At 27.7% G+C, this 14,099-nt stretch overlaps 4 protein-coding genes across 4 annotated transcripts; 2 read left to right on the top strand and 2 right to left on the bottom strand.

Moving 5' to 3' along the window:
- Positions 1-316: 316 nt before the first annotated feature.
- Positions 317-3,913, top strand: OCT59_018866 (uncharacterized protein; the record flags this gene model as incomplete). The annotated part of the gene is made up of 8 exons (XM_025319146.2): positions 317-663; positions 806-889; positions 976-1,353; positions 1,422-1,909; positions 1,981-2,074; positions 2,146-2,966; positions 3,382-3,443; positions 3,522-3,913. 8 exons carry the CDS (start codon positions 317-319, stop codon positions 3,765-3,767), a joined length of 2,520 nt encoding a protein of 839 aa, XP_025174402.2. The 3' UTR covers positions 3,768-3,913.
- A 3,153-nt stretch (positions 3,914-7,066) lies between these two features.
- OCT59_018867 (uncharacterized protein) lies at positions 7,067-8,345 on the top strand. Its single transcript, XM_025319145.2, has 3 exons — positions 7,067-7,511; positions 7,605-7,691; positions 7,973-8,345. Exons 1-3 carry the CDS (start codon positions 7,188-7,190, stop codon positions 8,183-8,185), a joined length of 624 nt encoding a protein of 207 aa, XP_025174401.1. The 5' UTR covers positions 7,067-7,187; the 3' UTR covers positions 8,186-8,345.
- Positions 8,273-10,119, bottom strand: OCT59_018868 (uncharacterized protein). The gene is made up of 5 exons (XM_066135660.1): positions 9,750-10,119; positions 9,571-9,668; positions 9,366-9,491; positions 8,757-9,293; positions 8,273-8,670 (listed from the first exon to the last, which is right to left on the bottom strand). Exons 1-5 carry the CDS (start codon positions 10,057-10,059, stop codon positions 8,506-8,508), a joined length of 1,236 nt encoding a protein of 411 aa, XP_066004926.1. The 5' UTR covers positions 10,060-10,119; the 3' UTR covers positions 8,273-8,505.
- A 493-nt stretch (positions 10,120-10,612) lies between these two features.
- Positions 10,613-12,966, bottom strand: OCT59_018869 (uncharacterized protein). The gene has a single exon (XM_066135661.1). It carries the CDS (start codon positions 12,857-12,859, stop codon positions 10,781-10,783), a length of 2,079 nt encoding a protein of 692 aa, XP_066004927.1. The 5' UTR covers positions 12,860-12,966; the 3' UTR covers positions 10,613-10,780.
- Positions 12,967-14,099: the final 1,133 nt, after the last annotated feature.

A 14,099-nucleotide genomic window follows, 5' to 3' on the forward strand; every position in this document is an offset into this window, starting at 1 on the left:
TGGAAGATCCAAAAAAAATCAATAAAAACTGAGAATTTACCTCTTTTTCAATTAACTTTTTTGTTTATTATTTTACGCTCACTTTTCCACTTTATTAATACATGTAAAGACCGTATTTTATTTATTTAAGCATTCGATTTTTACATTCTTTGATATAAAATACTATTTTGATATTATATGTATTGTTTATAAATTTATTTATTTTATTTTCGCATCTCAACAAAACAATAAATTTTTTTTTTAAAAAAAAAACTTTAAAAAAAAATTTCAACAAAACAATAAATTTTTTAAAAAATAAAAAATTTATTAAATTAAAATGACAGAAGTTTATAATACTGAACAAATCGGTCAAAATGATTATCATTATGAAGAATACGTTGAACGATTAAGTGAAGGAGATTCTTCAATTTCATTTGACCCTAGTAAAACAACACCACAATATCATATTCAACAAGCTGAAACGGCCTTACAAAATATAAAATCTCTTGTAAAAGAATCGGGATGGAAAAAAATTTCACACCATAAAAGTGGAGTTTTGGTTCAAAGTAAATCTGGAAGTTCAAATGATAAATTACCAATTTTTATGGGTGAACATATAATTGATGGTTTCACCCCTCAATCTATCTTTGCGGTTATTGGAATGAGAAAACTTTGGGATGAGTGGTAAATATTTTTAGATTATTATTAAATTATTAAAGAAACCAAAAAAAGCAAATAAGTTAATAACCAAAATTCGGGAGTTCATCTCTTCTGATTGGTTTCCAGAATCTAGGTCCAGATGTGCTAATCATGTTTACTAAATTAGGTATGAAGAAGGCAATCTCATTGAAAATTTAGATGAAACGACAAGCTTAACTTATATGGTTATGCAAGCGTTGGCTGGTTCCAAGTAACTAAACGCGTTATTTTTTTTTTTGCGGTGAAATAAAATCGCGTATATATATATTAATTTTTCTTTTTTTCTTTTTTTTAAAGACCTAGAGATTTGTCCTTAGTTGAAAAGATCGAATGCACTCAAAGTGGATCGATATATTTTGTATCTACCTCTGTTGAGACTCCAAAAGTACCTTGTGTTTCTAATAAAATCCGAGCTCATATTGTTCTTAATGGATGGGTTCTTGAGCCTCTCTCTTACGATCCACCACGAACAAAAGCTACTTATGTTCTTCAAATCAAAGTTAAAGGTTGGGTTCCGTCAATACTTTCTAAAACATATTTGGCGAAACGTCCCCTTGTCCTTTATACTATTGAACAATATTTACGTAAAAACGGACCTCCACAAATGGTAATAAGCAGCCCCACAGAATCTACTTTTAGCGACATCTCGGTAAATAAAACTAACACAATACAAAGGTTAGGATAATTATGTATAAGTATATATACAAATTTGTATAAAATTTATTAATTAAATTTTGTTATAGTAATAATGCGAGTTTAAAATACCCAAGAAAGAAAATGTCAATTTCTTATTTAAACGGAAGAAATTCGTCAACCTCAACTTCTCCAACTTCTCCAACTTCTCCAGCTTCTCCAGCTTCTTCAATTTTTCCCACTTCTCCCACTTCTCCCATTGGTACTACTAGAGAAATTCAAAATGATTCAACGCCATCGCCCGCTTCTCTTACACAGCTACATTCTGCGACAATAAATTTATCTCGACCGAAAAGCCCCACAAAAATGACACAACATCGTCATACAGAATCTGTACAAAAAGCTTTTGAAATGTTCAAGTCACACCTTCCAATGGACGATTGGAATCTTTATTCTGAAGATAAAGGTTTAAAAATTTACATGAAGGAATTTGTTGGTAAATCCACGCCCATCATGCGTGGAGATGGCGTCATTTCTGGTGGATTTACAACTTATGACATTTTATCAGTTATTAAAAACTTAGATATGCGTAAATTATGTAAGTTTTTTTATATTTTGTATACATAACTTAGAATATCATTTATTAATTAATATTTATTTTTATAACAGGGGACGATCGATATGATGAAGGTGCAATTTATGAAATGTTTAGTTTACATGAACGTTTAGCAAGAACATCAATGAAAGGAACATTCCCAATTAGGCAAGTTAAGTTTTACAAGAAATTACCGTCATTTCATTAATTTATTTACACACATTAATTTTACAAAATAGTGGACGTGATATGTCAGTATGTGAAATGTTAGATCATGAAGAGGATACGGGAATTCTTCAATTCGTTTCTACATCTGTTGTTGACCAATTAATTCCGGAAAGCAAAAAAATTGTTCGAGCAAATTTGGACTTTGCGGGATGGCGATTAAAACCACATTTTGATTCTGAAGGAAACACTACTTCGGTTGATACAACATACATCGTCGATGTCGATGTTAAACTTGACACAATTCCATCATCTATTCGTAAGACTCTATCAGTTCAAATACCCATGATTGTTTCAAAATTAGATGAATTAATGCAAAAAATGGGATTTCCTCCATATATTGTTAACTCTACTACAAAGGTTATAAAAGAAGAATTTAATATTAAAAATCATCAATATGACTTGTCATTGATTGCTGAAGGGAGTGGAGTAACAGAATTCAAAATATCAAGACTGATGTATCCAAACGGTCTTGACATATCCACCATACCGGAAAATTGTAAGGTTGAGCTGCTATCAGAAAGTTCAGAAACTATTCGAGTAACTCTTCCTCAAAGAGTTGATTTAGATAATTTAATGATTACAATCAGTAAACATTCTACTAAGGATTTCCAAATAACTCACAATCATGAAAAAACAATTCCATTAGTTTCAAATTCTACAATCGATGTAAAACAGTTTAAAAATACTAAAGATGGCACGACATCTACTAATACCACGCTTGTTGAAAACGGAACTATCGATGGTCATTTAATAAAAATTTTATCTGGCCCACAAAAACACAAGTTGAACACAAGGAGCATAGTTACTCCTGAAATTTTTAAGCTATCAGAAGGTAAAAAAAAGATTAGTCTTTTAAAGCTAATCTGCGAGAAATCGATATGTCGATAATTTGGTGATAAATTACTTAACTGAAAGAATTATTTAAAAATGGTCTTCACCTGTCGTTAATGAAAATATATAAACAAGTAATTTAATATAATATCCCCTTCTTATCCGTAGAAATATAATAAGATATCAATCATACCTTACAGATTGAGAATGTATATATATATATATATATATTTTTTTTTTTCAAAAAAAAAAAAAAAATAATAATAATAATAATAATAAACTCAATTTTGTATGGTAAATATTTAATATCTGTTATCTTTCCACACAACGAAATGATTGATGATCGATTTCTCGTGGATTAGTTAGCTCCTTATTTCGCATATTGCATAATAAATATATATATATATATTTTCTAGTATCGTTAAAGAGTGAACCACATCAAAGAATGTTAGATAGGCAAACTTTACTTGAAAATAAGGTAATTATTAATTTTATTCAAAATAATATCGATTGTAAAGTTATAATTTATTTTAACATAATTCTTCACATAAAATAGATCGCAGCGGTAACTCGATTATCACGCGAAGTTCAAAACGTTTCAGATCCGTCGGAAGTTGCACCAAAAACATCCGAAACACTCGAAACACTCAAAACCGAAGAAGGCCAACTAAATAATAGAGTTATTGAAAATACTCAAGATTTAGTAGATATCACGGATTCGGTTCGTTTTAATTCACAACAAGTCGGAATAATTTTTGCTTCAATGTTGCTTGCATACTATGCAGGAAAGTTGAGTATTTAATAAGGAATGATGAAATAGAGAAAAAGGTTAAATTTCGTGTTGATAATGTTAATGTTTTATTATTTTTATTTTTATTTTTTATTTTTGTAATTTATTGTACATTTAGAATTATTTTATACACTAATTTAATATACAAAATTTTTTGGAAAATAATCACGCGAGTGTGGTCACGTGTTGTGGCTTGTTTGAAATTTGCAGATTAAGCAAAAAAAACAAATTCCACTTAAATACTAACAAGTATAAGCTTACTTTTTTTTTCCGATAAAACGTTTTATTTCTGAGTTATTTTTTCTTGAAAAATCTTATATAAAATGTTGTTTAAAGGAAAAATATTTGTTGAAGATGCGCTCATGTGCAGTTAACTTTATACGATCACTAGAATCTCCAGATTTTATTATAGTTTAAAATTTGAAACAATAGGTGATATGGTTTAAAGCCCAATGAAAATCGACTAAAATATGATACAAATGCCGCAATAAATATTATAAATTAATATTAGGCAGAATTTTATGACAATGACTAATAATTTGGTTGAAAAACTATTGCAAACAAATAATAATAGTTTCTAGGAATATTAATTAAAAAGTATATTATATTAATATGAAAAAAAATTTTATTTGCTCGCTAATACTAACAATTGAAACTAAGAAGCTGTTGGCTAATTAAAAAATAAACATTAACAGAACGTGAAAAGTTTTATTCCCAAAAAAAGGTATAAACCAATAAAATTAAGTTTTGAGGAAATTATCGGGGTAAAGAGAGAGAGAATAAATTTTTAAATGTATATGGTTTAAATCTCATTTTATTGTACTTTTAAATAAATCAAACTACTATTTGTAAATATAATCACCGGTTATTGAGTAAATTCACTTTAAATAATTTGCTCACCAATGTATTTTAAATCCAATTTAAATGTAGATAATGAGCGATTAATTACAATTTTAATTATTATATTGGTTACAGTACATTACGCCGAAAGCCATCCCAAGTGTCCCGTATATTTTGAATTTCGCTGTAACATTTTTATAAAAATATTTGAAATATTATTTTTAGAGATCCTTTTTTTCCAGGATATTAGGATATTATCACTTTAACATTCAGGTAATTGATATTAATTGTTGAGCAATAAATAAATAACTTTATTTTCCTGAAAACATTTAATCACGTAAAAAAAAGATCGATAAATTTAATAAAAATCATCTAGCTAATTCAAAATTCTTCTAGAAAAGATTTCTTTATGTACTATTTAGTATAAAAATGATAAGGAATAAATAATTTTTCGGCTAAATGTCAATTCGGTAAATTGGTTTTGGCGAAATGGAATTCGATGAAATGGGATTTTGGCGAAACGTACTTTCGATAGAATGTCCATTCGGCGAAATGGCTTCGGCGTAATGTCCTGATATATCCATTACTACCTAGCGATAATATATAAGTATTGTATTGAGAATTGAGATCACTGAGATATGCGGACTGTGGAGAGTGTCAAAATCGTGTAGCACAAATTATTTTATGTTATATGGTTTTACCACCATTTGATGCGTTATGACTTACGATGAAGCGTCGTCCTTTAATGAACACGAGATGAAAATTATTTTAATTAAACCAAACTGAATTGAATTTATCTTTTTGTTTTAATTTTTGGATTCCACTGAATTCCAAAAAATTAACCTTAAAAGCCTTAAAATTATTTATTCCTAATAATAAAATCGGGTAAAACTTTGAATTATGTGAAATTTATTACATAATTTAAGATAAATTAAAATTTGAATGTTTGACTAGTAACTAAATTAACCAATTATATTGAATCAAGTTAAACCTTTACCTCAACTTTATCATTTGTTTTAAGAAATTGAATTCAAAAATCTTGATAAAAATTAACAGAATAATTATAATTAGTAAGGATCAGTATATTACAATTAACTATCCTTTTTAATAAGAGGTGTACATTAAATACTAAAGAAATAATTGCAAATATCAAATAAAAAATACCCATAAGTGTTTCAATCTTATATTGATTCACATTGAACAATACTAACATTATTTTTATCATTATCATTATTAGATTGTTGTGTTCGTGCTTGACATTGTTGATTTATAATTATTCTGATAAGGATAAGTGATATCCTTCCTGCTGAAAATATGATTACTGCCTTATAAAATGGAAATATTTCTTATCAACAATTTGTTTTTTATAACCATAAGAAGAATTAAAAAATCAATTAAAAAGTCATCGAAATCTTAACTTGAGATACATCATCTTGAATACATACCAATTATGATAGAATTTAACCACAATATAAAAAGTAGATAGTCATACTGTATGAAAACAAATTTTAAAGGCAGTCACAGTGATACGATTACACTATCTGCCGATGCATGTGATAATTTTGGCGCTGCTTTTATATTCTGCAGATCGGCGGATACCCAAATTTAGATAAATGATAAGAGAAGTCATAATTGAAGATATGGTATTTATTATATGGTATAAGTTTTATGAAAAGTACCTGAAATTTATAGAAAAACAATCTTGAAAAAATTATTTCATTTCAGCCTCTCAGTTCAATAGAATTTCCAAAGTTTCAGCTTAACATATATGTATACATCTAGGATAATATAGAAAGTCAAATTCCTATGCACATCTCTGCTTGTATTGAAACAACGTCTTTAGTAAATTCCAAAAATTAAATAGTTTTTGAATACCGAGGACTCCAAGCAAAGGTAAAATAACGTGTAGATCCTTCCTTTGTGGATAATGCCAGGCGGCATTATGTCTGGCCCTGGAGATGTAGTAAATGAGTGTCGATCTCTTGTTACAATTGCCCGGGGTCCTAATTACCGTAACTAAATTTTAAGTGTAGATTCTTCAGAATTGCTTTTTTTTAAGGTGTAGATTTTCAAGTATTTGACGATTAGTCAATACCCACATATGATTTGATTTTGATTATCATTTATTATATTTTATATGATTTTAAAAAAAAGGAAATATGCAATAACCCCTATTTGTGCTACTACAAAGGTTCCATGCAATGCTAAGCAAATTTGTTAATAAACAAAGAAAACTCTGAAAATTCCCGAATTTAACTCTGAAAATATTACAAAGGACTGATGATAATTGGTTACAGCCTCATTTTTTTTTCGTATTACATTAAATTTTCAATTATAAGGTTACACGTAATTAATCATAATCATCAATTTTAAATAAAAAATAATTATATAATTTTGTATAACAAAACAAAAACCCCAGGAGGTGAACCCGAATGTATAAAGGTTTCTTATTTCTTTTTTTGTTTTCTGATTTTTTTTTAAAAAAAATTGAACTGATAAATTGGTACAATACTATATAATCCTTTATTATCCCTTTCTTTTTATAAAAAGAAAAAAAATAAATAAATCAAATCAATATAATATTTATATATCATGCATCAATCTACATCAACAGTATCTCCTTATGTTCCAATTAAATCATCATCAAATTCTTCAAAAAAACGAAATACACGTTCTGTAACATTATTACCTCCAACTATTATAAATACTATTAATAAAAAAACTCAAAAAAAGTTCATTTTAGAATTTTCAATTCATTTAGCTTCTAGTAGATTCGCTAGAGAACTTAAAAGCGTTTTTCCTCAAGTAGAATACATTGAAAGATGTCTCGTGGTACCTACATTTTTAAAATGTACACATGATTTGGTTGGTATCGGTGCTGCAATTGATAATGAAAAAGATGAAAAACTTGAAGATGTAAGTAAATCATTTTTTTAAGAAAAAAAATAAGTAAATAAAAGTGAATATTAAATGGTTTATTTATTTATTTATTTTTTTAATTACTGTAAGTTCGTTGGATGGGGAAAAGAGATTTGTCAAAAGTTGAGAGATCGTGGATATTGGGCTGATTTAACTGATCCTTGTTCTGGATATCCGGTAAATATGAAATATAAATATGTATATAACCAACAAATAGTTTCGTTTAACATCACATGACACAAGAAATTATGGGGAGATCATAATAAAATTTTAAACATACAAAAAATATGTGACTAATAAAGCTAATTGGCTAATAATATTTAATACAAAGTGTTTGTTTAAATCCAATTTTTTGGCAAAAATGAGGGGATTGATGTTAAACGAAACTATTTATTTATTGGAGCGGCCTAAAATATAATATATAGAATTATGTCTTACGTTTTAACTTAATTCTTTAGATATTCTCTGAACGTGGACCATCAATTTACCCGGATGTTCAAGGTGCAGTTGAATTACTGAAATATGACCTTCATAATGCAGGATGTTGTCACATTCTATTACATCCGAAATGGGGAAGTAAAGTTTATCCCGGAACTTTATTCACGACTGCTAGTGATTTAGAACTTAAACAAGTAATTTCTGAGACCATCGTTTCAGAATCTGAATCTTAAAAAAAAAAACTTTAATACATAGATTAGGACCCTTTTTTAAATTATTTATGTGGCGTAGTAAAAATTTGCAATACTAATAAAAAATAGATTTAAGTATAAACTGTATATATGTTTTAATACATATATTTCTTAAATTTATTAAAGGATCTAGAATTAATAAAAAGAATAATATAACATAGACTTACACATACGAAAAAAAGAAGAAAAATATTCAACTACCCTTCTTTTTAAAATACTTTGTAATGCATAATTTTGTTCATTATACTTTACTCTAAAATGTCTAAATATGATATTAATAACATTAATAAATTCTATACTGCTTATAATTTAATATCAACATCGCCATTATCAGTGATAATCTTTAGATCTCCACCATTATTAATACTAGTTGCACCAACAACTTGATTTCCAAACCTGGTGTTATCTATTTGAATAGAACCATCATTTGTTCGAATGCTGTAATTTCCTGAGAATGAATTTCCATCCTGTTAAAAAAATAAAAAAAATAAATAAATATAAAATTAAGAGAAAAAAAAATTGACAATAATACACACACATATTTTTCACTTACAAATTTTAATTCAACATCTCCATCGTCAGTGGTAATTGTGAATTTTGAAGTAAAAGGGGTTTGAGCATTTCCCAAAATTAAACTCAAATCACCGTCGTCAGTTAAAATATTAAGTTCATTTGAAATAGATGTTATTGAACCTACAATATCTCCATCGTCAGTTCGAATATTTAAGGTTTGCGCCCTAATGCCGTTTAACTTTACATCTCCATCAGATGTGATTAAATTGATGTCTTGTTGATATGGTATATCATTTCCCACCATTGTAATATCCTGGTTTTTGACTTGAATCGTATTTGGAGCTAAGGTTCCTCCAATTTGTTGTGGTAAGTATACATTAATTTGCGATTTCATGCAACGTGGTGGAATGTTGAATATACTAAATCCTATTTGAGAAATTTTCAATTCAAAAATTCCACCACCTATAGACGATGATTCAATTTTAGGAGTTATTCCGGTTGCTCCGGTATATACTTCAATATCAACAGTTTTACCGTCTCCATTAACATTTTGTTGAAAAATTCTAATTTCACCACGCTAATTAAAAAAAAAATGTATGTTAGATTTTGGAATAAATTCATATTATTATAATTTTTTTTTTGTACATACTCTAACTCGAGCCTCATCTGTATTAACTCGGAAAATTGTACTGGTACTGGTATCAAAACTAAATCTTTCCGGATTTGCTCCTAAACTTATGTTATTGCATGCATTGTTATTTATTATTGAAAGAACCTAAAAAAAAAAATACAAATTAAAATATTAACATAAAATGCGTAGTATGCGCAGTAAGGAAAAAAAAAACCATATTTACTCCTAGAATAATGAATATAATCAAAACGATCATCCAGCCGCAATTGCAAGTCTTATTTCTTTTCGAATTTCCGGCACAGCAGCATGCAGCTCTACGCCCTAAATAAAATAAATGATTTATATAATTAATATAATCATTTTTTAAAATAATAACATTCATAACAATTAGATAATTCATACCCCTTCTTTCACTATGTACAATTGTAGAGTAGTTATTTTCACCAACTGGCATTTCCGATGCTTGAAATGGAGGGGGAGGATATGATGGATAGTCAAAACCTGCTTGAGTAGGTTGTGGTCTTTCTATCTCATTGTAAGCTGGTGGTGGAATAGCTGTCGCTGTGCCTTCTTCTAAGATTTTTGAAATATCGTTATTCTTTTCATTATTATTTTGATTCTCATTATCATTGTTATTATTATTGCTGTTATTGTTATTCTCTTCCGTTAAATATGGTGAGAACGGATTATTCGGATTATTTGGATTCGACATTTTTTTTTTTTTTATTAATAAATAAATATATATTTTATTTATTTAAAAAAAATGTGAAATTTCGATTTTAAAGGGTTTAATTGTCTTTATATAGTTTTTTAAGACAATCAATCACAAATTACAAATAAATTTAATTAGTATTTCCAAAATTGGCATAGACCGTATAAACGTAAACTCATAACGTGATTGTAAAAAAAAAAAGTTTTCTAGATAGAAATTATTTCATTTTGTAATAAAAAAAAATTATTTATAAATCTGCTATCACTATCAGGCTCCGAAATTTACTCCTTTTATTTTGATATGACTATATATATATAGTTCACTGTGTAATGTGTATATTACATCGCATTACTGTACCACTGTACCCTAATACTACGTTTAATGGATTAAATGTTTTAACATGACCGATTTTTAAGTGTAACAAACTTGCCAAGAGATTTCTGCGCCTCATCCAATAAAAAGTATTTTCAATAAATTCAAAAAGTTATACTAACTCAGTTTTGTGTTTGTGTGATCCAATTAGTATTGAAAGTGAATTAGAAAGGTTATTTTTATATTGTACTAATATCATTTTATTATTAGTTTCATTATACAATAAATATTTCAATGCATTTTATTACAGATGAAAAAAAAAAGGCATATAAAAATATACATGGATAAAAATGGCTAAGATGTTAAATAAAAATTCGATAAAGTTTTTTTTAAATTCTATTATAGTTAATTAAATAGTTATTGTTGAAACTTGTGGTGTATTTTTTAATGTTTCTACAACTTTAAGGCTTTTTATCTTATCATTTTCGACTTCTACATCTGTGCTATCACTATCTTCTTCACTTGTTACTTCATTCTTATTTTCTTCAGATTTTATTGTTTTCTCTTTCTTAATTTCTTCTTTCTTTATTATTTCTTCCTCTTTCTTGATTTCTTCTTTCTTTATTATTTCTTCTTCTTTCTTTATAATTTCTTCCTCTTTCTTAATTTCTTCTTTCTTTATTATTTCTTCCTCTTTCTTAATTTCTTCTTCCTTCTTTATTATTTCTTCTTCTTTCTTTTCCTCTTTATTAGCTTCTATTTTGTTTTCGTCTTTGTTTTCATCCTTAATTTCTTCTTTCTTCTTGTTTTCGTCTTTGACTTCTTCTTTAACTTCTTTGTTTTCTTCTTTGATTTCCTCTTTATTTTCATCTTTAACTTCCTCTTTATTTTCATTTTTAGCTTCTTCCTTCTTCTCTTCCGATTCGGGTATTTCACTAAGACGTTTGGCTTCTTCTTCCATTTGTTTTGCAATATCTTCAGGTTTCATATTTTTGTATTTTGCAACTAATTCATAAATTTTTTCTGGAATAAGTTCAATTTCATTACGATACAAGACCATAGTCATCATAACTTCACAAGGAGGTAATAATCCTTCAGGAATTTTTTCAAGAATCTCTTTAGGGAATTCAGCTTCGGGATTTTCAGCAACACTTTTATACATTTTTCTAATTTGATAATGAGTACAATAACCAAGATCAAGATGTACATCCATACGACCAGGACGAACACAAGCAGGATCAAGATGTTCAACGTGATTTGTTGTCATTATAATGATAATTCCTTCGGATAAAATATTACCATCTAAACATCCTAAGAAAGTTGATAAACTAAATTTTGAAAAACCTGATGGCACACTTGGACCAATTTCTTCTTTGTTACCAGTAGACTCTATGGCAGTTATTAATGAATAATCTTTTCTTGTTCTTTTATGAAGAACTTTTGATTGAGTATCAACATCTTCAAGCACAATAATTTGATTAGCAGGAACCGAACTAAATGCGGCACTTAATTCATTATCATCCGAAATGGTTTTAAGATTTAAATAATAAATATCACGAGCTAATTGTGATGAAATTGCATTTATTAAACTAGTTTTTCCCGTTCCAGGTTTTCCATATAATAAAATACCACGTCGATAAGGCATTCCAATTCTTTGATAAAATTCTTTATCATTTACGAATGTTTCTAATTCTTTTTTCAATAATTTTTCATAAGTTTCATCTAATGCTACGGTGTCTAAACCTCTAATTGAAGATAATGATTGCACGTGATACCAATAAGAACCATTACGTTCATACCTTGAACGAACTTTATCTTTTTTCTGACTTTCCAAATAAGATCTTGTAACTTCATTTAAAAAATCGTTCATAGCTTCAACATTTGTAGCTGACTCTTCAACAATTGTTATAAAAATTGAAGGTTTTGGTTTATTTCTGCTATAACTTCTATTATTATTATTTTCATCTTTCTTTTCTTGATCGGCGGGCATATTAAATGAAACTTCAAATTTTTTTTCCTTATATTCAATCGTAATTTGTTGATCTTTTTCTGGAAGTATATTAAATTTTGGAGGAGCACAATCATCATCATCATCATCATTATGACTTGAAGTTGCATGTTGTATAATAAAAGAACCTTTTTCTAAATGTTTTGTTTGTTGAGAAATTAACCAAGATAAGGCTTCATAAAATATACTAGCATACAAATCACCATAAGTTCCTTCAGTATAATATTCAACTTGAACCGTGACACTACCATCCTTTTTAAAAGGATTACCAAAAGTAAAGGTTGTAATAAATTTATGTAATGCGAGAACAAAAGCAGAAATTCCGGATGCAATGGCACTTGTTATAAACATATCAACTGCCATTATTCCGGTCATATAAGGACTAAATTTTATTGGAAGCCATGCTAAAAGAATAGTATGTATCTGTGATTGAGTGAATAAATCAACAAAAGGTTGAAAAATTTCAGAATATTCAGACATTATTTTAAATAAATATTTAAATATTAAAAAAAAAATAATGATTATTTGAAAAAAAGAATTAAAAGAATTGTTTAATTCAAAGAAATGATTTGTTTTTTTTTATTCCTAAGGAATGGAAAAAAAAAATTTTTTGAGGACTTTTCCCTCATTTAAATAAAATTATTAGTTATCCGCAGGAAGTAATAATTTTTTGTTTTCATGCAGTTTTGTAATCGGAAGTGACTTCCGATATACTGCGTCTCACACAATGTGGCGAATAAATATCTGTAATGACTAATTTAGTAAAGTAGTGAAAATCTCATTATTCTAATCAGAAAAAAATTCACCAAATATGGAAATGATGAACGAATGAAATCATAGTCAAAACAATAGATAAATTAATTATTCTTAGGAATTTTCTATGCGCCGTAATAATAAACAAAAAAATTCGAAGAAAAAATAACCACAAGCCAGTAAAGCCCAGTCAAGCCACCATTACACTACACTTTTAAGTGGCTTCTATATGAATTTCTAAAAACCTAGAAACTTCTTTTTTTCTTGTGACTAATCTTGTATCGTACTGTGATTAATTAAACTTTATTTTTGTCAAGCCACAAATATTTTAGTTTAAGTTATTTAAAGTTAAGCAAGTTTTTGAATTTTTTGAATTACGCCTAATAAAGTGTTTAAAAAAAAAAATATTAGATTGTGATCCGTAGTCAGTGTTCAAAATTCAAAAGGAAACCTATGTGTACAATGTGCGCTATTATATGCCATAGTTTGTGAGCGAATTTTGCGGAGCGCACAATTCCGCACATCCAATTTTGAACACTGGCCGTAGTTACTGAGGTAGTTGTAGTTGGCGACTCGACTGCGGGTTGTGTTGGTAAAACATAAATAATAAATTATTTGTATGATAAACAATTTCCTTTTAAAAATCCTTTAAAAAGAAATCGTGACATATATCGGAATTAAATCCTATCAAAGATCGGAGATGAATATTCAAAATATAAGAGTATTGATTCGTCGACCGCCACGAAAAATTGTTCTAAGACTTTTATGTAAAACAGTTACCCATATTAGATATTTTTTCTTGCCATGTGATTCAAAAACTTAATAATATTTTTTTTTTTTTAAAATTTTTCTTTGAAAAATTGATTTCTTAAAGTATTGTTTAAACTTTATAATTGATAATGTTCAATATTATATTTTCTTACTATTACTAATCATTGAATTTAACTAATTTAAAAGTCATATTTTT

The sequence above is a fragment of the Rhizophagus irregularis genome, chromosome 28 (genome assembly GCF_026210795.1).
Source record: "Rhizophagus irregularis chromosome 28, complete sequence".
NCBI classification, from domain to species: domain Eukaryota; kingdom Fungi; phylum Glomeromycota; class Glomeromycetes; order Glomerales; family Glomeraceae; genus Rhizophagus; species Rhizophagus irregularis.

Bases quoted from the DNA above. Each gene is read 5' to 3' on its own strand.
- OCT59_018868 (XM_066135660.1), bottom strand. From the start codon at position 10,059: ATGTCGAATCCAAATAATCCGAATAATCCGTTCTCACCATATTTAACG. The intron at 9,492-9,570 runs GTAAATATGGTT...TTTTTTTTTTAG, and splicing joins TTATATTCATTATTCTAGGA to GTTCTTTCAATAATAAATAA. The intron at 9,294-9,365 runs GTATGTACAAAA...TTTTTTAATTAG, and splicing joins CAGATGAGGCTCGAGTTAGA to CGTGGTGAAATTAGAATTTT.
- OCT59_018867 (XM_025319145.2), top strand. From the start codon at position 7,188: ATGCATCAATCTACATCAACAGTATCTCCTTATGTTCCAATTAAATCA. The intron at 7,512-7,604 runs GTAAGTAAATCA...AATTACTGTAAG, and splicing joins AAGATGAAAAACTTGAAGAT to TTCGTTGGATGGGGAAAAGA. The intron at 7,692-7,972 runs GTAAATATGAAA...TTAATTCTTTAG, and splicing joins ATCCTTGTTCTGGATATCCG to ATATTCTCTGAACGTGGACC.
- OCT59_018869 (XM_066135661.1), bottom strand. From the start codon at position 12,859: ATGTCTGAATATTCTGAAATTTTTCAACCTTTTGTTGATTTATTCACT.